This window comes from Acanthaster planci, linkage group LG13 (assembly GCF_054643075.1).
Source record: "Acanthaster planci isolate LZ-2023a linkage group LG13, COTS_SCS, whole genome shotgun sequence".
NCBI classification, from domain to species: domain Eukaryota; kingdom Metazoa; phylum Echinodermata; class Asteroidea; order Valvatida; family Acanthasteridae; genus Acanthaster; species Acanthaster planci.
The window spans coordinates 11,277,062-11,304,694 of record NC_141789.1 but is presented as its reverse complement, the minus strand read 5'-3'; the positions used below and the strand labels follow the sequence as shown (position 1 = coordinate 11,304,694).

The 27,633-nt window shown below is 40.7% G+C and overlaps 1 protein-coding gene across 1 annotated transcript; it reads right to left on the bottom strand.

The window, feature by feature from the left end:
• fank1 (fibronectin type III and ankyrin repeat domains 1) lies at positions 1-26,329 on the bottom strand. Its single transcript, XM_022242054.2, has 8 exons — positions 25,734-26,329; positions 23,533-23,698; positions 11,379-11,503; positions 10,445-10,604; positions 8,312-8,543; positions 7,427-7,570; positions 5,017-5,139; positions 1-2,778 (listed from the first exon to the last, which is right to left on the bottom strand). The coding sequence occupies exons 1-8, from the start codon at positions 25,756-25,758 to the stop codon at positions 2,710-2,712; spliced, it is 1,044 nt and encodes a 347-aa protein (XP_022097746.2). The 5' UTR covers positions 25,759-26,329; the 3' UTR covers positions 1-2,709.
• Positions 26,330-27,633: the final 1,304 nt, after the last annotated feature.

Below are 27,633 nucleotides of genomic sequence, written 5' to 3'. Positions count from 1 at the left end.
TTCGTCAATCGAACGAGGAACAAGAATTGACAGTGTTGTTTTTATTGGGATTTGGCCTTGACAGCATCAAAATATGTACAATGAACATATGCTCACCGATTAATGTATAAAAAAGGAACGTGGCTACAACAGCTGCTCTAATAAACTCTAAATTTTTAAAAACTGAAATTACACTTTTTGTAACTGAAATGCATATATTAACAAATAAATGCAATACATTGGAATACTTAAAAAGCAAGTGTAAAATCAAGCCTTTTGATGGGCCAAACTCTTTTAACTGTCAACTTCTGGACGGATTTTCCAAGAAGAATTCATTTAATATTTAAATTCAGGCCAAAATATACAGTTATCAGCTGAGTAATATTTAATATAGGTAATTATAATTTGACAGGTGGGAGAACGTTGTTTCAGGCAGTGAAGCTCAGAAAGATGAAAGAATAATTTGTAGGGGGGTGTTTGGACAGGGAAATGGAGGCCTGGGATTTGGGATGAGACATTCCATACTTTTTACATACACGTATTCAAGGTTCATCCTCACTCTTACGTGTGACTCTGCCCCCTTTTTCTGTGCCTTTCGATAAGCAAGCAGAGCAATATTTGCTGAAGCCGTTTGGCCTGTCACACAGATGTTTTATCTTCAGTTTCCTTGGCATGAAATGACTGAGAATATTTCCACTGCCCCTGGATGACATCTCAGTCCATAAAAGATAGCTCACTAGCAAATGCCAGTAGGAGCAAGGTAGGGGTCAGAAGTGACACACCCATGGCTACAATTTAGGACTGGCCTACCAGATTAGAACTCCTGATCCTCTGGTCATGTATCATCCTAACCACTTGGTCACGCCCCCCCTTCAATACGAAAGGTGAACCCTTTTGGTAACACAAACTTTACGGGACAATTACGAGTGACGACTGTACAAGTTGTGGTTGACTACAGTTTGACCAACACTGCCCGAATGTCAGAAGGTTTGGACCATCTAGTCAAACATCTGGAACCAGGCCCTGGGGCATGGTCACATTGCTAATTTGGGCCAATTCAATATATCAATATAGAGGAAACAATTCACATGAAAAAACATAAACCTGTCCAAAATGATATTGACCATGTACGCTGCAAAAGTCTCAGCTGAATACAACATGCGAGTTGCGGTGAGATTTTACAAAACAGCTCAACAACTGACATCGTGCATGTGTGCAACTGAGTGGAGGTCCAACTATCATTTGCACCTGTACTTGCCTGTAGATGTGGTTGAGCCGCAGCTCCAATGGATGTACTCCGTCTATGTGAAAGCTATGATATCTTTGATGCAGAATCAACGGGGTTAAATGCCTGAAATGTCGTCTTCCAAAAAAAAATTAAAAAATAAAACAAATATCTTAAAAAATGAGGAAAATCTCAGCTCACACTGTGTAACTCATTCACTAACAAGAAAATGTATAGTTTTGTAATCAAGACGCTGAATGCCTGCATTCTCCCTGTATTAAGAGCATAAGTAAGATAACTGAAATATCAAAAACTGCTCACAATTAATGATACAGAAAATGGTCATAACTTCAGCGAAATAAACTGATTTGGGGGAAAGCGAAATTAAACATACGGTAAGCTTAGGTTTATCTCAAGTTTTACAAGGTTTTGCAGTTGTTTTGGAAGGTACCTCAGAGTAAATCTCCACGTTACTGCTTGTTTAATTTTGCATTCTTTCCAAATATAAACAAAACTATAGTGCAAATCTGGCATGTTTCATCAAAATTGCGACGGTCCAATGATGTCCGTGGCGATTGTTCACAATACTTAAGACTGGCCACAGTAATGTTTGACCAGCTCAAAGGTCCTGATCATAAATCGGCATTGTACTTTATATACACTGTCCACAACCTGAAGATTGGATGTGCATGTTCTTGTACGGACGATGCACAACCCCATACTTTGTACATACTTTGTTCATGCTTAGCATCCAACTGAATATAAATGTGGTACTGAAACAAAGTTAATCCCATCCTGTGTATTAAAGCGTGTAGCAAATTAATTTGAGGCTCACAGAGAATGATACATAAGCAGGACAGCGGACCCCACCACAAATATCCATGGTCTTTCTTGCTACACTACCAGTGGCGCAACTAAGGGGGCGATGGTGGATGGAAGGCATGCCCCTCCACTCAGAAATTGGAAGAGGAAAAACTCTGGTGAAAGTCCACCTTGGTCAGCTTTTCAACGGTGATCGAACGCACTGAGTACCTCCCTTCAAAAAATGAGGGCGCCAACGTAACCCTCCCCCCCAAAAAAAAGTATCCCCAGTTACACCACCATACACTATAGGGAGTTTATTGCATCCTGAACAGTGAACACCTGGCTTATGAAACCACAAAGTTTGCTAAGCCTCAATCATTCTACAAATTTACCTGTAGCTGTACCTCTATTCACCAAAGTTCTCAATACCCCTAACTGGATACTATGTGGATAGTCAGTACTGCAGTAATCAACAATTGATCCAAAAGATAAAGTGATAAATTAGAACTAGGCTGCTTTGATTGGCAGGAGGCTAACAAGTTTACGAAACCCCACGTTAAGTCCAACGTCCACAGCCAGACTGAAGGGCAGAACTTTGCTCAAAAAAAAAAGGCAACGCAGGGGATTTCACTGTGAGATCTGCGGGCCGTAATACGTAAAATGGATGGTCTGGTAGTTGGAAGGATTGCATTCACTGCTGATCAACTGCAGGCGATACCTTTCTTCAGCTTGCCTTTTTCTAGTATCTCGGCGTAGTACTTCATGACTCTCTGAAATGTAAAAATACAAACAATGAAGTATTGAAGCATACTCTGCTGTTGACTTTTCCCCTTTCACTTGCTTAATTCTTGACAAAGTGTTTATCCAATCCTATGAGGCATTGCAAAAGTGTCTTTAGTCTGGGGAATTCAAATAGTTATATGAGCAGAGAACTCATTGTACCCGATTTTATTCAAATTTAACTTGCAAAAGGCTTACTGGTCTTTACTTCCAATTATATATGTAATATCACTCTAATTTCTTTAATCTTATGCAAAAAAGAAATCTTTCGCAATCATGCTTCAAACGGTCAGCCAAAAAATTTTGCCATGCCTGTTTTATTAAAAGGTTGCCAAAATGTGCCAAAATAATACAAACTGCTATAATAAACAATTTGTGGGCAAACTTGAGTAACAACTGTTTATCAACCACTGGTATCCTGTGCACAAAACATTCTAGGTACAGCTACCAGGCAAAATCGACGTGTGGTTCACAGTGGATGACAAACTGTTGTCACCCAAATTGCCCTGCAATGAAAAATTAAGAATGTCAAACGTGGCAACAGGACATAAAAGTACTAAAAAAGACAACAGCCCTTAAGAAGTAAAGGGGTTTCTTGATTATGTTCCACTCAGTTACAAAAGATCTTTTTTGCATGTGAAATTCATTTCACAACAAACCTTCACACCTTAGGCCGCAATTTAAAATCAGAGGGGTGCATGTCAGGCATGGGTGCATGTCAGGCATACGTGCATACATGTATTGAGAAGTCTGCGGTTCTAATGTGAGAAAGTGCACTTTGAGGACATCACATGGTTCTAGACAGTCCAGTCACTGTATGTGTGTGTGTGGGGGGTTTGTTTCTGCATTCAATTGGGGACCCTGAACAATAGGGGACAATAAGGTCCCTGATTGACAGAGTGTCCCTGATTGACAACTGTGTACAAAACATATGGGGGGTCTTCTAAAAAAGTTAAAGAATAAACAAAAGAGGAACAATAGGGGGTCCCCAGTTGCAGGCAAGAGGGGGAAGGAGTTAGCAGACGGCACAAGACCGTACCCAAGGGAAGCAAGGGTGGATGGTGCCCTACAGGCAGGGCTTCATATGTACATACTGATGTGCAGGACAGTCTGACTTTTGACCTTGTACAGTAGAGCACCAGGTCTGCCAACCGATCAGGACAACAATTTACAGCATTTGATTAATTGAAGCAGGTGATATCTGCCCAACAATCATAAAATGATTCCACCCGCGCATACTTACTGCTGCCAGGCGACTTTAGCAAACATTTTTAATAAATTGCTGCTACGGGCACCATTGGGCACTGCCAGCCCATTGTCAGCCTGTGTTTGCAGCATTTCTTACGTCAACAACCTTTGTATTCAAATTGGTAAGTTAAACATCAACGCCTTTGTAATGCACAACTAATTGGATCCTTTGTTTACCTTTCATACATAATCACAGTACCTTTCACAGGTTTAGACCACAACCTTATCAGGCCCCCACAGACTTTGCAATGTTCAGCTTGACATCACATGCACTAATCCAGTTCGCTATGGAAGACGTACATGTTTATCGTTCATTTATACCTAGGATGATCTACTTATATTTCATGACAGCCTGCATGGCGTGGTATAGGGTAATTCCAGAAATTAGGGGTCCATTTTATTTGTGTCCCTGTCATATCTGACATGTGGTTTTGTAAGTTCAGAACACATTTTCTGATTTCCAAGAGTAATGAATTAATGCAAATCACCTGCCCTACAAATAGTGATAGTTTGAAATCAATTCCGGGGATGTTTCCATGTCAGATAACAAAGGTCAGATGCAACACGGACACGAAAATGTCACACTTTTGGACCCCTCATTTCTGAAATCACCCTGTAAGGTTTATGAACAAACCGACCCAACACAGTTTGGATATACAGCTACAGACTACACGTTAGAAGAGCTAACTTGAGCACTGAGTGTTACAGCAAGCTTGCATGAAACACTTGTGAACAACGACTTTCTTTTATGCTGCTTTACGGGGGAAAAAATGCAGTTGAACTAAACTTGTGCCCCTCTTATGGTGAAGCAGACAAAAACGACCCCATGCCTTTGTATTTCTAGCAAACACGTAAAATACTGCTGATCTGTACAAATTCTGACAAAAATCAGACCTGCACATGCCATACTGATTGAGCACAACTGTGTATTTATGAGAGGTCACATACACAGTTGTTGGTGTGGCGTTAAACTTTCTCACCTTCCGGTCAAACGAGTGTGCCATTTCGACGGCAGACATGCCAAACTCGGTGCGCACTGTCGGGTCAGCCCCTTTCTCAACCAAGAGCTGCACCAGGGAAACATGGCCATTCAAACTTGCAATCTGAGTTGCAGCGAACGAACACAGAAAAATGGTCCAGAATAAAATGTAGCATAAAATTATCTTCAAGGGTCTAAGCAATGTAATTTGTTTACTACAATCTTTGCAAATGTACCTTTGGGCATCCATTAACCATATTTTCTGTTTTGTTTTCTTATTTTAAAAAGTTATTTTGGTGCCTTTTTTGTTTTATGCTTGGGTAAATTTCCAGATATTCATGTATTCATGAGCAAATCCTTGCTGTCACTCCTAAGCAGAAAACCTCAATGTTGCACCAATTCGTCAAAGTAACTGCTGGAATTGTTGACATTTTGCTCTTCTAAATTTCCAGTCTCAGATATGTTTTCACTGAGCGAATTTTGGCTCATAAATTTTAAATAACTGGCCTTCAGCGGAGTTCAGTGACTTATTAATACAGAGTTCACCCAGTAAGATACTACATTCCACAGTGTTTTATCATGTGAGTGGACAGTATAAGCTCCTTTCTGAGGGTACTCAAGAGTAAGATGTGAAGTTGGGTATAATTGTAGATAAAAAAAAGGTTTGATCTGAAAATTTGGTACGTGCTATATTTGAAGACTTGATTATATTTGCATGAACAGCTTGTCATCGAGGTCCAAGATTGAGAGGTCGGAATCCTTGCAATTTTTCCAATAAGAGACAACAACTGATTTCCAATGACTTCTCAAGCACCCTAAATATATGCTTTTAACAAGTAATTTTGCCCACACTAACTTCTGTGGTCAGAGCTTCTGTTGTGGAAGTTGGCTAGGGGCCCATTTCACAAGGATCCTGATTCTTGATCTGTGATCTGTATATTGGTTCACTGACCCCGAAGCCCCCCCAATGGATGGAGCGAACCAGCTTTGGGACAACTATCGAGACCTGGATCCACGTTACACAAACAGACCCTCTCTATTTCTAACCCCCAAAATGTGTAAATCAAAAAAGTTAGAAGGCCTGGTGGTCTGATCCAATTGAAATCTCTCTGGAAAGCAATTTTTTTGGGGGGAGGGGTTGGCCTTTTGATTTGTGTATATCAGGTCAGTGAAGCCAGCATGACGTTTACTTCTTTTTTGTACTACGTGTAATTTACATTTCTGGTCAAAAATGGGTGTTTCAAATCATATTTATGACAGTTCAACTGGTTCACAGGCTTGGCTGGCGTGGGGATCATAAAATGCTTTTGTTTTATTGGTCTTGACACAGAGTGAGTTCTCAGCAGTAAAATATACATCTATCTGTATTCCCACAGTTGACAAAGGGTAATGTGTACAGATGTGCAAATCCACCTCTCCCAGGGACATAAATGTTTCAGTTTCAACTGTCGTGAATATAATTTGATAAATGCCATAGATTTTCAGAGTCATAATTCACAGGTTGCGAAGTACTGGTACATGTACACTGTATGTGACACACCTGAGAATTTCTTTTAATGGCATTCCGGGACCTTTACCGGATCTCATGGTTGTACATATGGTCAAAGGTTACACTTCGCTGGATGCTTTGAGGCAAGGAATTGCTATTTATTACATTTGGAAAGAAGTAACTGGCCCGCAGCAAAAATAAGTACCTCTCAATTACACGTGTGAGTATTTTTTTTTAGACTTTACAGCCTGTGACCAAAAAACCTTACACCTTAAACTTGGAAATCATGAAAAAGCTTTTGAGCATGTCTCCGGTTCAGAGTCATTCAGTTTTTAATAGTTTTTGTAATCTAATTTGGGTTTGTTTGATCCCTTTGAAGTCACTTTGCATCTTAATTAACACCACTAATGCCACACTATTGAAACTCCTTAAAAAAGGACGGAAATAAAACACACAAGCAAGGGAGCACATTGTGGACAAGAAGCCATCTATGGTGCATTATCCTGTTTTACTAACAGTGTAATACACGAAGTCAAAATCCATTTGTACGCGTACAATGTAGATTGTTCCAAACAGTATTTATTTGCACTAAATTTGACAAGGATTCAGCCTTTTTTCCTTAGGGGGATGCTTGTGATATATGTGAAAGTGCTGGATTTTATGAGGCCAGTTTATTTACAATACTTTTATGTGCGTCAGTTTAAAACCAACAGCAGAACAACTACCCGGTTGGAAATCTGCCAAACCGGAATCTGACAAACTGAAGAATGTTGGCACTCGGGACTCTGACTCAACATGCTGAAGGGACCTGAGCAGACATGTATCTCACTTAGATCAAATTCCATCTGCAGTCAGAGGAATCTATTGTTCAACTGAAAAAAACAAAAACAAAACAAAACAAGAGGATGAAAGAAGGTCGTACCATCAGGGGCGTCTTTCCATCTTTGTCCTTGACGTTGACCTCTGCCCCCGCATTGATGAGCACCCTGGCAACACTGGAATCGCCAGCCATGGCAGCACAGCGAAGCAGGGGTGTCCAGCCTGAGCCCCAGTCCTTTTCACTGACCTGGGGGGGGGGAAGAGTGACAACAGGGAAGATTGCATTCTGGCTAATTTTGTGGGCCGCGCAATTAAGATAAAATAGCTTTTGAACACGTTGAAGGTCAACTAACAATCAGAGTTTGCCGGCTGTTCTTTGCTACTGGTGCGATGAACAGACTGAGACTCCTGAAAAGGGTCACGCATAGTTAACTGCAGTGTTAACTCTGAGCTACCTGTATTTTGAACCCAAAACATGGTGCCCTTGTCCAAAAGCACAATACCAACATCCTTTCCAAGCTAGAAAGAACTTCTTCTGAACTCTTGTTTGCTCGGTAAGACAGCACAGATTTCAAACTCGTTACACTTTTTCAAGGAAGGGAACACTGGGCAAAGTGAAAGCACATCCGTGTTTGGAAAAGCAGATCATTTTGATTTGTGATGACTTGCTTTAGTAGAAAGCTCTGAGATACAATTTTGCATGAACTGTAATTTTGTTGGTGACTGTAAAACTTAGATTGCTAAAAATTCAACTTACGAATTGTGCACTTTAGTCATTCTTTATTTGACAAGGGTAAAGCTCTATTAGTTATCTAAAATCGCTCTAGGGGCCCTAGCACCTATCATAACAAGACAATGAAGAAAATATAAGCTTTAGGGAAACCCCCAGACAAATATTACAGGGAGTCAAAATTACAGATTCAGGTACTGGTAGGGACGTAAACCTACTTCACCCCAGGGGGTTCACTGCTCTGGCTACATTACGTACCGAAGCTCCATCAGCAATCAGGGACTGGATCAGAGCCACGTTGCCACCGTCCACTGCCCAGTGCATGGCCGTCGAGCCCCCTTTATCCCGGTTCACATACGAGGCGTTGTAGGACCGCAGCAACTTGACCACTGGCAAGTGGCCGGCAAAGCAAGCCAACATGAGGCTGTCCTTCCCGCTTCCGTTCACCGCGTTGACGTCGGCTCCGTATCTCAGCAGCGTCTCGATCATTCTGCAGATGACCAACGATGAGAAAGCTACCTTCAAAACACCTGTTCAAAGGGCAACTGTGGCACTCCCATCTTGACCCTGACCTTGCCAGCTATTCAAACTGACGGGGAGGTTTTGGAAGCCTCTGAGCAGTTAGAGATGGTAGAGCCAACTCACTCTAACTTTACAATGGGACTTGATGCCCACTGAAAGCATCTTGCACAGTGTCTCGCCTTATTGAGTGTATGATTGGGGATTTGTCTGGTGGGCTGCTAACAAAAATGGGAATTTGAGACTTTAAAGAAGCTACAGTAACTTTTGCATTTTAAACTACAGAACACTGGCTGAATTAAACAACAATGTACATGCATTCAAATTCTCTTCTCAATTTTTCAACAAAATGCTATTTATGTGACGAAATATGTGTAGGCAAATAAAAACAAAACAACAAACTACATGTATTAATCATGTCAGTTTACCAGTTGGGTTTAAAAGATGTATTTGTACCGAGCTTTTAATGAAAACCAACATGCTTTACAGGATGACTCGGTATGTTGCACATATGTAAATTAACAGGTAAAAGACCCCGTAATCATGGTAATGTTAACACAGGATGAACCTTACAGTCATTACTCATTCCATATGCTTCACAACTGTAGTCATGAACCAGATCTGAACGATGAGAACATCAGTCACTGTACATGTAGTTCATGCATTCCATTTCTCATAATTTTTTTGGACATGCCGCAAATTCTGTCGATTGCACAGCAACATAACGTGCAGTGGACTGTCATTTAGACAGGAGTGGTGGCTTGGCTGTGCCGCATGGGCACACAGTAAATACTAGACATGTTGCCGAGCCCTTCTGACACAAGTACCTCCCATCAACGTTTACTTCAGGTGACAGGAGGGCACTGTGTACACATGCCTATTCAAGCACTGCACAGGGACACGCAGACGCACGCAACACGCCCGCACTGTTTACACAGGGGTGTTTGATGAACTACCCACTTCACATAATTCTCCTCGGAAAAATCCAACCTTTTTTTTCTCATACGGCATATTGTCCCCCCAAAAGGCAGGGCAAAATACATACAGTAATCAAAACAAATCAAATCAAATCTGGGGTTTTTTGTTTCAAAATATTCTTACATGAATTAGCAGAGAATGTGTTCATGAATGCACCTAATTTATGTACACTTTTATTGACACCAGACAAATGTTAATCAAACTGGCACGATAAAACAAGGACACTGCCTCAAGTTCAGAGCAGAAAAGAATCAAGTACGTATGGGTGCTACATGTATGTTTTACTGACCATAACTTGCTACCGGTACATGTACATGTATGAACGGTAGTGTAAAAAGCTAGAGACACTACATGTATGTGTTCAAAATATGGTAGCTAGGGACGGGGTGGGAAGTTACATTGAAAATTTGACTTGTCATCAAACCTATAACGTGCATGACAACTTTATTTACAGGAAGCATGGGAACTGGTTATCATCAAGTGTTTAGTTGGTACCCTGAAACTGACTACATGGACTGTCTGAATTGAAGGCTTGATCAAATTGAGTCACATAGCCAAGCAAGGTTTGGTTCTTTTCATGTCTTATGCTGTATGGAAGTTGATTTCTTTTCTTTGTAATGGTAGTTAGTGATTCTATTCAAGGTAGATGTACATGTACCTGTGCATGTACTGTATACCGGAGAGGTGTGCTACATAAAGTACAAAAGCTAACAAGCAAAACAAACTTTCAATGCTTGAAAGAAACCCTAGGTATGTTGGAAGTGCAAAACTTTTGAGGCCCTCCTAAATTAAAAGCTGAATATGCTGTTACTCGAATCGACAAGCTCAACCACAGACCTAGTAAATGCAGTTGGCAAGGCAAACAGCACGGGTCCAAACTCACTCTAGACTTACTCAATGTTTCCCTTCTGGGAGGCCTGCATGAGGGGAGACAGGCCAAAGGTGTCTGGTACGTCCACCCAGACATCCCCTGACTCCAGAATCTCGGCCACGCGATTCACATCCTGAGTCAATGACACCGCTTTGTGCAGCTGGTCCCCAGTCAATGGTTCCTCTATGAACGAAAGGTTGGAGGCCAAACATAAAACTGACTCTCAGGGACAAACAGTCAATACTGTACAGGCAGATTTGCAAAAATACGTTTGTCTGTTGCAGGGCAAAAAGGCAGAAGGCTTATACAATGGTCCCTTCAGAGTTTTAGTACAAATAATGTGCCAAATGCTACTTTCCTGAAAACAAATTATGGATTTTGGAAGACAGTCTGAAAGTTTCCTGACTAAAATGTATTAGGGCAGTTTAGGCTGCATCCGAATCTGTTGTCTAGAGCTAGGTCTAGGTCTTTGCTACACTGGAAATGTGTGGAGACGCGTAGACAATAGACTTAGCCGTAGCTCTTGAAGCCTGTTTCGGACACCGCCTTAGGTAAACACAAGTAAATCAAGTTTCATGTACATGTAAATACAGTACAGTACAATGCATATAGGGTTTTAAAAGTATATAGACAGTTTAATGAATAACTGCGCATACACATTGTACATGTACATACACGTGCATTCTAACAGCAATCAAAAGAAACGACACTGGTCAGGTGGTATTAAATGAACCGAGAGTTTTTTTAATTATCGACTCACTTCTCAAATATCACTCCCACACGCTGTAGCTGTACATGGGAAATAAATATTGTGCACATAATGACGAATACAGGTTCCTCTATCTAGATGTATCCGGATTAAATATTATCCAATATCTCTCTGAAGATATTGAGACAAACATGCATGTGTGTATAGCTCGTGACTGACACCTATGATGGATATAATTTGTTACTCACTTGTTGTCGAGACGGTCACGACTCTGCTGAACTCGCTACTTCCGTGGTTGTTGAACACGCGGAGCCGGTACTTGTAAAGGGTGTTGGGTTCCAGCCCTTGGAAGACGTTGTTTGTTGCATAGCCGCTGAAATGAAGAAAACATTTCCATTCGGATGAAGCGGCAAGGACACTCATATTACGATAAGACAGACTCTGACATGTGGATATGTACATGTACATAAGCCCGTAGAGTTTTGACAGGTTTATACATGATACAGTACATGTACGGGTACTTGGGAGAGGGGCTGGGTCAAAGAAGTAGGGACGCAATAACACTGTTACATGTATAAATACTGGCATGATTTAATGTTTTGCTCTCAGTTACAGTTTATTGAGCAAGATGTCTTGTCCACAAATCTGTGCTGCTGGTCATGCTGGAAAAGTTAATGCTAAAAGCTTTACATTAACAATCTAGTCTGGCAACACAGACTGTGATAAGCACCATGCAGAAAAAACAGTGTTCCCTGCAGGCAACAGTGCTGCGACTAATGGAATCATTCAAAATCATCAGAAAAACGTTAAATTTATCAAAAACCAATAAATGCATGATCACTGTGCCCTCTGTAGAAGAGTGGGTTAATCTGGTTGCCACGCACGCTGTCAAGTGGCATATCAAACCCCAACAAAACCTCAAAACTAATATGTACTTGAACTGGGTGCACTGTTAAGTTTTCATTGTATTATCAGAATGATTTTGGCATACATGTACATTTTGTACATTACACTTACAATGTACAAAGAGTAGGCTCCAGCTCCACCTTACCAAAGGTGCAATATACATGTACATTGTACATGTACATTGCACCTGCACCCTTACAGCATAGTAGTTTTTCTGTTCTTAAAACTTAGAACCCTACAACTCTGACTCTGTATAACGCAATTTTTTACCACAATCCTTATAAATGTGCCATTATTTGAAAGAGCCTTATTTTAATTTTTTTACTGCTTTTTACAGATTTAAATGCCATTTTGGATTGTGAGCTAATTCAAAACTTTATGTCTTGTTATTCAGAAGTAAATCTGAAGGTAAAGGTACAATGTACAGTGTACTGTACAAGTACATGCAGAAAACCTCAATGCTGCATGGATTAGTGGACGAAAACTGCTGGAGTTTTGACATTTTGCTGTCCTAAATTGCCTTCCCGTTGGTGATTCATTGTTTTGTGAGAGCATGACGATAAGCTAACGATCAACCCTTCTTATAGTTTTCATTTGGGGTTCCCAGTTGGGACAGAAAATCTGATCATCTTCCCTGGCTTGACAGCACCAGTGCTCTTTGTCATCTGAAAAAACATAAATACTTTGCAACACACTTAGCCCAAGGAGGATGTCAAATTGGTCTTACACTGTGAAGGAGTATACAGCTACTGTAAGCAGACCGGGTATCTAAGAAAAACTTCATCGCCTGGACTGGACCCTTTAAATCTTAATTTGTCTTTGTGGGGGTCAGTGGTTGAATGCCGTCAAAGACACCTTTTCTTGTTACATGACAAAAGAAGCTGACTTTCCTGTCACTCTCTTTTGGCTTGTGTATCCATCCCAGTTTTCCTCCCTCCAAAATCTTTCCTTTTTAAATCAGGGGTTCAACTGGAATCATGAATGATGGTACCGGTACATTTGGAAGGGCTGTTCGGTAAAATGTGAGGCCACCGAGTTGTTTTTCGTTATGAGTTTATAAAACAGACAAAAAGTATATGATCATAAACTCATTTTGAGGGGAAAAAGGGGGACAATAATGCACATGAATTTATGAAACCAAATGATAATTTGCGTCATTTGCAATAAGCCAAAAAGCTAATAGTTATCTATATGCCCAACTTTTTAAGACAAAATCAGAAGAAAAATAAGAATCCACCGGAAATTAGACCAGCTTTAGTACTTCATTCTTTATGCACTTTTACACACATAACATGTACTAGTGCACGTATGTATGTGTACATTACATCCCATGTTACAGTGCGAGCACTGCAGTCCTAGCCAAACTCTGTGCCTAGGCTCTACTGTTTCACAGTTCACCTTTGCCACATGCCATAAAAGCACTAACTAATAATGCACTTACAAGTGTAAACTCCATGTGTTCAGGAATACAATTAAGCTTACTACAGGGCAGAAAAAGACTTTTCAAATGTTAATCTGTTTGGTCCTACTGTGGACCCTGGCCTTGAAAAACAAAGACTCACATGTAAAAAGACCTTTCTGAAATATTTAACTCTGTGAATTCTCTCAGCAAATCCCAGGTGTTTTTATTTCCACTCCAATTCCATCTGCCTCAAGATGACAGCACCCAACTTAAACAGGTGTTAGGGTTTGTAAAAAATCAATTTAATAATCTGGCACTTCATTCAGAGGGGAAATAGTTCTCAGCCACAATTCCCTTCAAAGTTAAACTGATTTGACAGGGCTGAGTGTAAAAAAAAGGACTTATTTTATGAAAAAGTATTCCCTGATTGATTGGAATCGGTATGTTACATGAAGTTTGGTGTGGAAGTGTGCCAGGTAAGCTGAGATGAAGTTGATTTGATTTTACGGGATGCCTACAGGTAGTCGTGCTTACACGTACATGTACAGTACATGTACCGGGGTATATATGGCACAGGGGACCAGGAATTTACTGGTACCGTCATGTTAGCTGTGCTTCCCCATTGGTTTTACACTAAATTGCTATGCCTTGGGCACTCCGCGGCCCAATGCATTCTTTACATCAGTGCAGAGGCTATATTGGGATTGAGACCAGAGAGCGATTCCTGTTTTAAAATAAAAATCAATGCCCATTTTGAGATTGGGACGGACATTTTGTTCTGTCGATTTTGGACTGCAAACAGGAATAGCATGTACGGTATGTGTGTCGTACATGTACATGTGTAGGACACAAGTAAACACTGTTATCGCTGTGCTCGTAGGGGATCACCAACACAGCATTTTACCGTCCGTCACTAAGCTGGATGAAACAGCCAAGCGACCGGCACAAAAGTCCTTAAAAATCCCAGAAAAAACATCAGTCACTATGAAAATTTCTTATTTTTACCTGAAAGAATAAAAAAAATTGAAATCACTCAGGAACAAAAAAGGACTGAAAAAAAAAAAGCGATCTGGAATCCCCTTAAGCGGGCCCCTGGATCTCTGGATGTGACCCGTGAGACTCCGGTCAGTCGCCATTACCACATGTTCATGTAAACTGTCCTACACTAAAATATGACTGGCTGAAACACTGCATGTACATGTAATTGTAAAGGGCTCTACTGTGTCATTCAAACTACATACATGTACATGCAAACCTGTATGCAGTATAACTGCAATGAATTATGAATTACTGCAATGACTTCGAGTCAGTATTCTTCTTCAATGTATTAAAACTTTTTTACTTTCCCATTTGGTTGAAAGCATATATGTGCATACATGTACTTTTAGACAATCAAAATTATCCATGCAATCCTTGACAACTGAGGGTGCTGTTGCTGTGACATCATCAAGGGAAGACATAGTTTAGTACACAGGTGTTTCTGCTCAAATTGTGAACCCAGGATTTACTTACTGAAAACATGTCTGAGAAAGGGGTTGATGCTTTGCACATAAACAATGAATCTGCAAAGAAGAGATAAATGAGTCTAGGAAAATCTACAAAAATGCAGCATTATTTTGGGCACAAACCGATGTAACATTGAGGCTTCTTCTTGAGATCGCATCACAGTTTTGCTCATGAATATGGAAATACTCATTAGCATGAAACCCAAAAGGGCAGAAAAATACCCTTTGAAATAGTGACACAAAAGTTGAAAATAAAGTTAACTGAGACACAAAGGTGCATTTTAAAGGTTTTTATTTGAAATGAGTGCAGCAACCCTTTAATCCACAAATCTACAATGTTGAAACTTGCAGAACTTCATAACCATAGGGGAAACAGCTAGTACTCACTCGGTTGGCCTCTTTTATTGAGTTATCCTGTCAGGGTTAATTTGTATTTGGGCATGACCTGTTTGATAAGTACAGGTACACAATGCATGGAGACAGAGATCTGACAAGCCTTTGCAAGTCTACTGTATACTCCCCGCTTCCAGGTAAATCCATTCTATAGTATGGCATTCACAGTCAAAACTAATCCCTCCAAGCCTGAAAACCATCAGAGCAAATCTGAAGTTCCATGTTAGGAGTAAGCCCAACCCCCCTTCATCCAACAAAGTTCTCTGAGCGGTTTGGAGGTTTTGAGAAGATCAAGGAGGAATGGCATGAAAGCTGATTATGAAGGATGCATTGTGTGAAGGTTGTGGGTTAGACCTCGCCTTGTTTATGCTCACTTACGTATAAATTCATGCCTTGATTAAACACTAGAAATCATCCACACTACTCCAGGATAACATTCCCACTGCATAATGGCATGAATTACCCGAGGATTTTTGAAAGATTGAGGAAGTGGCCAATCCTCCGGGGAGCATATTCAAGAAATAACAGAGGGTTTGGAAGGATTGGCAAACAAAAGTCACCCTCTTCCCCATTTTTCTACCTTCAAGAAAAGGAAATAATCTCTTTTCAATTTCAGCAAAGTATTGCCTAAATGTGTGAAAGTTTAGTTAGAAAAATCTTAATTAACAGCACATAAATGAGGAATGTACATGTACATTTACCTAAACAGGTTCACTTAATTAATGATGACATTTCTTTTCACAGGGGTGAGCAGATTGGAAATCAACCTGTGAATTGCTGTAGAGGTTGCTGGGAAACATTCCCATCTCAAGAGCTCAATGAATCAGCAGGCTTGGCTTGATCTGGGGGTGTGGGGATGCACTTCACCCACTCTTCAGTCAGTGTTTGTTTAAAATCCTGGGGGTGGCTCAAGTGTTTGTAAACAAACAGGCTGTGCTCCTAATCTACAAATAATTCACCACAAACATGGTCAGACAGGTCACCAGACTGGGGCATTTGTCTGAGTTCTCTTGCAGATGGATTCTAGGGAAAAACACTGCCAGGACAAGACAGGAAATTTTTTTTCCTGAGGAACTGAAGGAGTAAGCTCACTCCATTTTACTCAATTTTGTAGTAATCTTTTCTCTTCTCCAAGAAATACACATATCGCGATAAATTCTTCATGTGTACGTTTTGGCAGTAAGTAATTGCTTAACAGCTTGCTGAAGGAAAAAGACAGAATTTGTAGGTTATGGTTGAAGCTGGTTCCTGGCAGGCCACTACCAGTCAGGCTTGATCAATCTTGCGCTGCCCCTCTAAATACCCTTGAGACTAGTGGTGTTTCCCTCTTTTAGAACAAGCTTGCTTTCTGTGGAAAACTTTTCTCGCTTGCAAACCACCATGGGTAAATACATTGGGCATGTACTGAGAACATACAGGTGCCGGTACATGCTCTAGGAGTTCTCTGATCAGAATAAAATCGTGCCAATGCACAATACATGTACAGTGTACTTTGCTCAGCGTCCAATGCCTAAACAGGGTGTTGCCAAGGGCTGATGGCCTTGCACAGATTTTAGTGAAGGAAATACGTCACGCGCGGTCACAGCTAACAGAGCACTGTGGGTAAATTTCTGCCAGGTGCGCGAGCTCGCTCAATGTGGCGGTTATCAATTTGATATTTTTCCTTTTCTTCTTCATTGTTGCGAATATCATCATCACACTTTATTAGATCATCCAAAATTGCTCAAGATAACCAATGATCTGAAATTACTGTACACGTGTTGTTTGTAATATCATATGTGACTGCAGGTATATGTACTGACTGGTACAAACACTGTACATGTGTACTGTACATGTACCAGGACATGTATTCAAGTGTGAGGTACATGTAGCCCACCTCGCGGACTTGGGTGACCACCTCAGGCTTTTTTGTTGAATTTTACCACCCTTCACATTTAAAATGGACAAATATGGAAGGAAAAATCAAAATAACTTAGATATTTTGAAAGAGATCTGTTTTAAATCGTTCAGTGTGGCAAAAAGGAACACAGAATACAAGACTGATTTATTTTAGAGGAAATTTGGAGCAAATGTAACAGTACTACAGTATTAGCCTACATGTACATACATATATGTACAAACTGTTGAGCACGTATTTGTATAGAATTTATTTTAGGCCTTATTGAAACATATGCTTTTGTTTTAGGTACTACAACTTTGGTGAAATTTGTTTGACCACCTCACACATATCATTACCCCAGGGGAAACCTTGGTACTAGACATGAACTTGCCAACACACTGTAACTGCTGGACTTACTTTAGAGGAATGTTTTAGGTAAGTTTGGAGTACAACACACACAGTGCATGTACCGTACCACAGCAATGATGACACAACTCTTCATTCGATTTGAAATCCACGGCTTTTGAAATCACAACAAGTGGGAAGAAATTTCTCAGATAAAAAACATAACCAACAGGTAAAGTAGTTACACTGTAGGCATCCCTTTGTTGATACTGGTAACCTGTCAGGTTTCAATTAAGTGGTCATTTACAGACTCTAAAGGTGGATCCTGATGTGTTTGTCAAGAGGCAGTGCAGAAGAGCTGAAATGCCAATGCACCCCACTGGCTCTACCTCTTAAGAACCACAGAGCTGGAGACAATAGTGCGAAGCAAATCAATGGTGGACAAGGCACCTGAATACAATACTGGTCAATCAGGAATAGCTAGACCCAGGCCCGTAAAACTACCAGTCCAGGGGGCATGAAGTCCACTCTCATTAATTGCAGTGGACTGAAACACTAAACGACAACAGTAGGACTCAGCAAAATAAATTCCCGCCACCAGACCGGGCTTCTCCAAGTGACAAAATCTCTTGTCGGCTCAATTTCCTCATTACAGGGCCACTCGCATCTGGGAGGGGTGGGCCTTTGTGCTGGCGGGAGTCATCTGAGACCCAAGAAGGACTGAAGGGCTTCTTGTTTTGGAAACAAGGCCTTCTGAAATACAGGAACCATTTACTGCCTTGGGTAACTCCCTTTGCCGTGCAGGCCCTTGGGATTAACCCTTGTTGTCTTCAGTTAAGGAAGGACACTGGTATTGTGTTTGGGTATTTCTTCAAGCGGGGAAGCCTGTTGCCAAGGGACACTTCACTTCTGTTGAGCACACTGTCACTAACACCACAAATTTACGCTCAGGGCTACTGTAGTGTTTTCCTCTTGCACAAACTTTACAGAACTACAGTCTCGGTTTCATGAATAGTAACCTGTAACCATAAAGTCTGTAACCTTTATGCTTTCAGAAAGTGAAACTCCTCTGTATTTCCCCAAAGGTTTCCACATGTAGACCTGTACAAGTTTTCTTTACCCCGCAAGTAAACGGAATCCTCCAAAATCCTTTGGGCGGTTTTCGAGGATTTTGGAGGATTGAGGGTGAATGAAAAAAGTGCATGGCCGAGTGCAAAGAATGCCATTAGTGAAGGTCATGTAAGTTAGACCTTGTGTTGTTCTTGCTCAATCATACATGAATTCAGCCCAACATTTGTTCTGAATCAACCGCACTGCTCAAGAATGCCCATAATGAGAGGAATTGCCAGAAGAGTTTAAAGGATTGAGGCAGTAGGCACACCCCCAATAACATTTTCAAGAAATCTTGGAGGATTTCGGAGGATTGAGGCTGAATGTAATTTGTTCATGTAGAAAACTGGATGATTTGGGAGGACTGAGGATGGTTCCTTGTAAAAAGGCCTGGGGGGTTAGGGTTAAGCATTTTCTTTCCCCAAAGGAGGTTTGTCACATATGTACAGTATATGTACGCGAATCAGTTCATGAAATTTAGAATGATTCTACAATGTGTCAGGGATTGCAGTGCGCTCGCACACTAGGGTGTCTGTCATATTTTTATTATGGGCAATTCCATGAAAGAGTGGACATGGCCCTAAAATTTCAAATCCATATTTGAAAGCGGTTATCTATAAAATATTGATTCATATGGTTCAAAATATGTGGAACAACTTAAAATAACAGAATTATAGAAGAATTTTTGGAGAAATGGTCATTTGAAGTGGAACGGTAATTTTGAACTGTATTTTTTCCAAAAGTGGGAAATTCTCTGTTTTTTACGGAAATTTAAAGGATGATCGAGTTAGTTATGCATTTTTTGTAATACATATGACGCTAGAATTCAGAATTTAAAAATGGAGTGGCTTGACTTATTTCATGAGGTCGTCATGGGAGCACTTCTAGGGAGTGTAATGTGAGTAACCAAAATATGACTTTTTTCCCCCAGTGAATATGTTTCTTAGTTTCAATAGTTACCACTTTTAATTATTGTTCTCTTGGTGACTCTCAATGTAACAACTGGGTTCTTTATGATGTGACAATTCACTGTTCAATATGGGGCGGTGATGGAAGTTGTAACATGTGTAACTGTGTAACGTGAGTAACCAGGAATAGCAAGTTTATTGAAGATTGTGAAGATTATGTGAGGAGACTCTCGCACACGGATATGCTTTAGATACAAATAACACACAGAAATGCATTACAAGGAATTAACATGCAAATTTCCCATTTTTAAACACTGCACACTGTCTGAAATGAGTACATGGAAGAAAAGCAGTACTGTTGACCATCTTTGGAGGCTTGTGTTGTCAATTTTGGCAGATCTTGTGAGTCCCTATCCTTCCTTCTTTATCATGTTCATAAATCCTACAAATGTGTTCTAGTGAAATTGCTTTTATAAATAATTTATAACTGACCAAGTACACGCAGAAAGATTTCTGTCTTGTATCTATTGTTTCTTTGAAGTAAATTTACATCAGATTATTTGCATGTAGGCCTATATTTGTACAGTATGCAATATACTGGGTTATACTTGGGCTTTATGAAGATGCTCAGTATCGGTTATTTCATGTGTTAATGGCCAGGCAGAAATATAATCACCAAGGACTCGTTTCTTTGTCTTTTAATTACTGTTTTAGAGGGTGCTATATCCAGGGATGCTATATGGGGTGCTATACCCAGGAGAAGTGGTTACCCGTGGTGGTAAGAATGAATATCAAGTATCAGTGATGCATCTCGCTGGAAACTGCAACTTTGAGGAAAGCTGGTAACAAAATTGGATGCACCTGCAGTTGTGAACGACCGAGGCCACTTCAAGTTTTCAGTGAAGTTTTAGTTCCATCATGCCTAGAACCTTTGATTACATGGTTACTTTAAGATCCACATTTGCTTTCCGTATGGATAAATGACCTATGCAAACTGTTGATCTCTTATCTCTCTAAGCCTCTAAGATGGTTGAGATCTATAAAGAAAGTGCATTGGCAGAACATGCTACCCCCAGAACTGTGAGGTCCAACGTCTGACCCGCTCCCACGAATGTAGCAGGGTGGATGTCGGACCCCACAGTTCTGGGGTAAGAACATGCTTGAAAGTTGTTTTGCATGTAAAAAAATTTAATAGATATTTTGTTAATGATACCTCTCATAAGTAGGTCAAAATTTGTTAAGTTAATTTGTTAGTTTATGCCTTTTCTGTGTTTTGCACTTTGTAACGTGAGTAGCCGTAACGTGAGTAACCAGATGTCTCGTAGATTTCTAGAAAACCAAAGAGTCCAAAAGAGTTGTATTACTTTCACTATTTGTGCCCCATGGCAGGGTTCTTAATTCAGTCAAAAGAACTTCCAAAGCTTGTTGATATTAGGAGACTTTTTGATTCAAGCTTGTTGGCTTTTTATGTTTGTCCAAAAATGTAACATGAGTAACTGATTTTGTGTGCCTTGTGTGTCATGCTTAATGCTTCTTTTATATTGTTATCTTTGGTTATTAGGTAGGCATAGGTATGCCCTAGACATTAAGTTAACAATAACTGAACATTTACAAGAAGATAATTACAGCCAAAAGAAATTCAAAAGTACACGAAAAACGTAACATAACCATGGCATTGCCCTTATGCAGTTTTTCAAGAAGTGCCTACACACAGTGATTAATGCATTTCACTTGTGACATCTGTGGTGACATGAGGGTGTACAAAGTTGAGTACAAACATTTACATACATACATGTACATGTAGCAGTACACGTAATGTAAAGTACACGTACATGTAGGCCAGATGGACCATCGTGCAAGAAATCTACAGATGTGGGCAGTACGATACTACATGTACATGTACAGTATGTAATCTCTCTTCCCAAGCTAAGCATTTTAAAAAAGAGTAAAAGCAAAAGTTATGAAGTAACATACCGATAACTACTTGTAAGGGGTGCTTGGGGGGCTGTGATCAGGTGGTTGGGGGAAGAATTCTACATGTACATGTATGCACATGGATGTACGGTAGTTTTCCAATGGAGGCTGGCCAAGGTACATGTACATAAGTTAGGACATGTGAAGAACAACTGCCTTCAGCAATGTGCCGGTACCATCATTTGCTTTGTCAGTGAACGGCAGTATAATCACACCAGGAAAGGAAATTCATGTAGAAGAATTAAATACATGTACACTGCCGTGCAAAAGTCCGATCGCACGCGAGTGCACGATTTCAAACAACTGTTTTCCTGTAAAATATCCTGATTTGTGAATAAAGGACCAAACCTATGTGATGTGTCTTTATTTTAGTCGAATAAATTCATGTTTCTAGTGTCTGAAAACATTTCTGCCACTCAATAATGACGATGATTTCGCGACGGGTTTTTGCAACGTGTTAAAATGCCATCTTGGATTGCCTCATTACGTATTCATGAGGTCATGAATATCATTATCCTGACATTTAAACCAATGGCAACAAAGTTCGCGCAGCGGGAAAAGCTTTGTAATTCATATTTATGAGGCAAACTGGAACCCCCATTCACAAAAATGGAAATTAGACAGGCCAGGCTACATGAAAGGAGTTCTCCTTCGCATCTGAATCGCTTACCTATGACCTTTTGAAACAAAACAATAGCTCCGAATACTCCACTTACCAACCATGAAAAGGGATGATTGGGCCTTGGCACCGGGAGGGGATTTCCTTAAGAGAGGACTCGGAATCGGCGAGTATTACGTGAGAACTGATCTCAGGACGTAAAGGGAGTTTATTTCCATTGATGTCCGTCCAAGATCTGGCTGTGCACGGGCAACGACCGAGAGGGGCGACAGGTTCGGGTTCCGCATGCGGTCGTCAAGACGTGATCGCCCGCTTGGTGATCGCCCCTGAGCTCGCAGTTGATCTGTCCAGCGTGACACGCGTTGCAGTTCACCGCTGTATCAAGCCAATTGGCTGATAGTGGACTTCATAGGCAAGTTGCCAGGCATGAGCCCAGCGTCATGCATGGATCCGAAAGTCAGACAGCTAGTCCGGCGCAGCGCGGCTGGCCTGGCCCGCGAGCCCCGAACGGTCACCCGTAATGACCGCGTTCAGCGTGAAGACAGGCCTCAGAATTAAGGGGCTTTTTCAAGATTCTAAATCGGATGTGGGAGGGACTGGACTGCCAAATTATCAAGGATTTCTTGCCTTCAATGCCAAGAAGGTGTCAAGCCGTTATTGACGCTCACAGGGCCTAAACACACCACAATCCGTGGGCCATCCTTTATGCTTTTCGGAAACGGGGCGCCGCCATCTTGGATTTTGACGATAACGATATGTTAATGAGGATACTCTCCATTCACTTTGTGCACACAGAACAGAAACGATGTCATTTTTTAACATTTTGGTGACTTTGAAGAAATGATTCATGAAATAAAACATGAATTTATTGGAATATGGATATTACCAAAGACACAGGCATAGTTTTTATTCACATCTTTATTGCATTTAATGATTAATAGGAATAAATATTTTGTACACGTAGGTGCGATCGGACTTTTGCACGGCAGTGTACACCGCCAACTTTTCCCTGCAGTGAAATCAGTAACCGGTCCAGAAAGGTCAAGTTCAGCAGGGAAAATATCAGTTAAAGCATTGATGGTAGTTTAAAAAAAAGGAAATTTCCGGAACTGTCTGATTCAAGATTTTCCAAAAAGTACAGCAAAACTCAGACCGAAGCAAGTTACCAGTATACATGTACATGTACATACATGTGTACTATATAATGTTTAACCACCTCAGCAAATGCCTGTCTGCAGTTGAGGCATTTCTGCTACACGTGTACACAGTGGATCTTTGGCTGAAGCTGTAAATTTTCGTGAAATGCTGTTCAAATTTGTTGCTAAATCAGGCAACGCAATCAAGCACAAAAACACACTCACGTGTATACGTTTCCCCAGCCCTGAATCCTATCCGCTTCTTGCACTGCAAAGCGTAGTCTGCCGTCCCCCTTGTCCACACTGTCTGCGTGGCCGGCTGCGTCCCACAACAGCTCAATGGTGTGGTGTGTTACTTTGCCCACAACCGGAGGGTCTGGCTTCTTGGGTGCTGAACAGTACAAATCATAGCAGGAGCATGAGAAGTAAACAAAAAAAGAGTACAAGTACACATACATATACATTACAGAATAAAGCTGTATCTACAAATCTACAGTTTACATCTCAAAACACATAATTTTCCATCGTCTGACCTCAAATTCCTTCACTGAACCAGAACACGGCCCGGTGAGAATCTCCTTTTGGTATTTTTGGAGTAGGTGACTGCATGGTACAATGAGTGGGGTGGTCAGCCATCGAACTGGAGGCACACGATCACGGTCTGATCAGTGTACATGTACTATTACAATGTATACAAGCACGTTTTATCCCCCAGTCCAAAAATATCCACATTATTTCATCCCAAGGTAAAAAGTAGGACATCTCCCACTTCTTTTTTGTGGTTCTGTGGCCCTGGAAAATTTTATAAAGGGCAAAATGCCTGAAAATTCTCTCCAGGACAAAAATTCCATGTCATGAATACCAATTCACAATAAAAATATGAATTCACAATAAAAACAATAGCACAGAACCATATGAGGAGTTGCCTTCCCAACACTGCATTGTACATGTATGTTCGTTTCCTGAGCCAGTACAACAGCAAACATGGCATAGGATATTTTGGATTGTAAACTGGTCAAATTTCATTTCAATAATTCATACAATTACGGCTTTATAGATGTGATAGGGCCTACCAACCATACATGTACATGTATTGCTTTGTGTGTCACTTGATGCACAGAAATTTATATTCAAATACTGTGGAGTATCCTAAATTCGCGCATACAAATATTTGCGCATCCAACTTCCTCGTCCGTCGTCTTCAGTTACTGTTGATGATCGTCCTTTCAACGTTTTTCGTTTGTGTGAAATTAAAAAGCTTTTCCTGGGAGAATTCATGAAAAATATCTGCAGAGCATAACGCTTTACTTTATGTAGACTAACTACAAAAATTAACCGGTTGAAAGTGTCAAAAACTTGCATAAATGATCACTGTTTGCTCACGCTTGGCGCTGGATACCTGACACAGGCACTGATGACGACTCTGGTTAACTTTCGCCAACTCAGGGCGAAAAATATGGAGCCTGAAAAAGCACTCCGCACACCTTACATTTTGAGATTTCCTTTGCTTACGGGGCACGGATTCTGCGGCACTGTATTTTGCAACTTTTTTTCAGAAATACACTTAGAAAGAGAAGTTTTGTCATAACGTCCTAATCAGTTACTCATATTAATGCTAATATGACTTATTTGAAAGAACAAAAAATTCATGCCTCACTGCATCTTGAAATGAAATTGACAACAGTTAAAAACTAAGTGAACGAAAAAGAGACTGCGATGGAAAATCAAGCTATGGCAAATGAAATTGTTTTTTCTTCCAACTGCATCACTTCACCAAAGCAATTCATGCAAAACATAATTCCTCATTCAAGAGACACTAACTCAGTGGCAGTAACTGGCAGATTTTTCATGTTTTTAGAAGTAGGGTATTACCAATACCGCATAAAATGACATTTGTAACGTATGTGCGCTGTGCGCGAATTTTGTGATGTAAGTTTTACTACAGCCAATCCCACTTGACTCGTTTGCAGACGACGTTCTTGCTGCTTCGGTTATATGCGATGTTCTTCATAATATTCCGTGTACTGTATCTTGTTAGGACCTTTTCAGTAACTGCCATCTTGTTTTTGATGCATTCATGTACATGTGTATTTTAGTTTTGTAAAAGTGTTTTGCGCCTCGAGCGTCACTTGTGACGGATTTGACGTGTTATAAATTCTCATCATTATTATTATGTAGGATTTAAGTCAAATTTTCAACTACTCAGAATGAAGCCATCAGAAATTTAGTTTTCTTAAGAACAAATTTTGGTCAAAGTACTAAGTGCACCTATTACATGTTTGGTGACTCGTGGATACACTAGGCACTGCTAGGCCTACCCCTCCAAAAAAAAAAAAAAAAAAAGCTGTACGCCCAAGCCAAGGGTAGATTGCTGATCAAATGCACTTTTTAATAGAAGTATACGACATGCTTCCGTTTAAACTTACCTGACATTTCTGAGGCAACGTACATGTACGTAGGCCCACAACTTGCAAAATCTCGTTAGGCACTGGGCCTAGCTGCTGCGCAGACGAACTGCGGTACCGGTACGGTTCAGTGCTGCACAACTGTTGACTGCCTACCCACTTGTCACGCGCCCAAATAATCTTTTTATCTTCAGGGGTTAATGCTTCGATCAGTCTCTCGTTAACGTCTCAGTAATGAGAAGAAATCCCGTGTACGATGTGCATGTGTACATTACATAACACATTCAACTATGGTTCAACTATGAACGACTCAATCAATCCATGCCTGCTCTGTGTCAATAACCACGCCAACGTGCGGATCAGGCCGTCCGCTCAACAGTCACGAAGCACACTCTACAACTTTTTACAAGAATAACGTGAACGTTACATGTAAAACGGTGTGTTCTTTCTGTCTTTGATCCACAGCTTGAATCCAAACAACGATGAAGCGGTTAGAGTCTACAGCACGCGTCAGTGGCAACAAACTCTCTCCACAATCAGCGAAACGGGTGGTTCGAGGCTTATTATACACGTCACCATGCCGTTTCGTGGAGGGAAATTTTGACATGTCAGGCATGCGACGTATGTACGCGTACCATAACAACGAGTTCCATCGTGCTTGGTCAACAGAGGGCGCTATAAACATTTTAAGTACGCATTTATGTGAGCTCATTACATGTGGGCCTAGCAAGTCCTTACAGTTCTTTTGAAACGGGATGCTTTGGCCGAAAAAATGGTGAGACTGTAGGAGTGTAGCTAGGATCAACTCACTGGTTCTGAGGGGCTTTCATATGCATCTGACGACAGTTGATAAATTTACCGTTGAAACATGACTCTAAGTGTTCGGGAAGTATAGACACTAAAATGGCCGCGTACTGAATTGGGAAAAAACACTTTTCGAGCTGTGAGTTTGTTTTTTGTGTGAATAATTAAAAAAACTGTACTGGGCTAACCTACCCGACATTGAAGAGAAATAGAAAGATTAACTAAAAGCAATAACTTAATTTTTATTTGGGAAACTTCACAGATGTCGGCTTGGATCGAACGTTATTGAGCCCCAGTTTGAACTATCAAAAAATTAAACTATTTTCAGTGAGACTTGAAAGAGTGCACTACATCCTTGATGATGGGGAAACCATCGCTTTATAGCCGTGATGAATAGCCCACTAGTGCCATGAGCTAAACATTTTCGAAAAGTGAAATGCAATTTTTTCAGAATTCTTTTATTCTCAAAGATTGCGCGTGCATCCCTTCACGTTTGTCGGTCAAACATCTATGATTCATCGCACTGTTTTTACGAAGTGTACCAAACCATGACTAGCGCGATAGTTGGTGGTGTCGCCGACGACTTACTTAGAACTTTTCCCGCTCAAAAATTAGAAGTTGTAAGCTGCACTTGTTTAATTTTCGGACTAAGAATCTGCCGACGATTTTGGCCAGATGGAGACAAAATTTAAGTTCACATTCAGACTACAGACTGCATCAGTGCCTTTTTGCGTTGCGAGCTTGCAATTTCTACACTGGCAGTGCAAGTGTTTGGGACAAAAATTAAGAATATTGCGATTTACAGCGCTACCCGCACTCAGAAGAGTCCGATTCCGAGAGTCGACCCAAATCGTCAACTGATATTCAGTTCAAAACAGTTAGACCTCCTCAATCCTATAGTCTTGCAACTTCCCAGAATTTGAGGGGAGTTGCGATCTACTATAATTGAAGTTTTGTAGAACACTGGATCGGAGACCACGTAATTACCGGAAGAATAACATTATAATTAAAACGTCACATCGGGACGGAGGTAGTCTTGGTCAAGACGTTGTTGTGTTGTTGATACGTGAGAGGGCGATCACAAGACGAATACCTGGAACTCACGAAGCACAACTAG

What these genes read in the sequence shown, in the direction of transcription:
- fank1 (XM_022242054.2), bottom strand. Translation starts at nt 25,758, where the DNA reads ATGTACGTTGCCTCAGAAATGTCAG. An exon ending in GGCTGGGGAAACGTATACAC is followed by an intron (nt 11,504 to 23,532) that starts GTGAGTGTGTTT and finishes TCTTCATTTCAG; the next exon opens with CGGCTATGCAACAAACAACG. An exon ending in CACACTCGTTTGACCGGAAG is followed by an intron (nt 2,779 to 5,016) that starts GTGAGAAAGTTT and finishes TTTACATTTCAG; the next exon opens with AGAGTCATGAAGTACTACGC.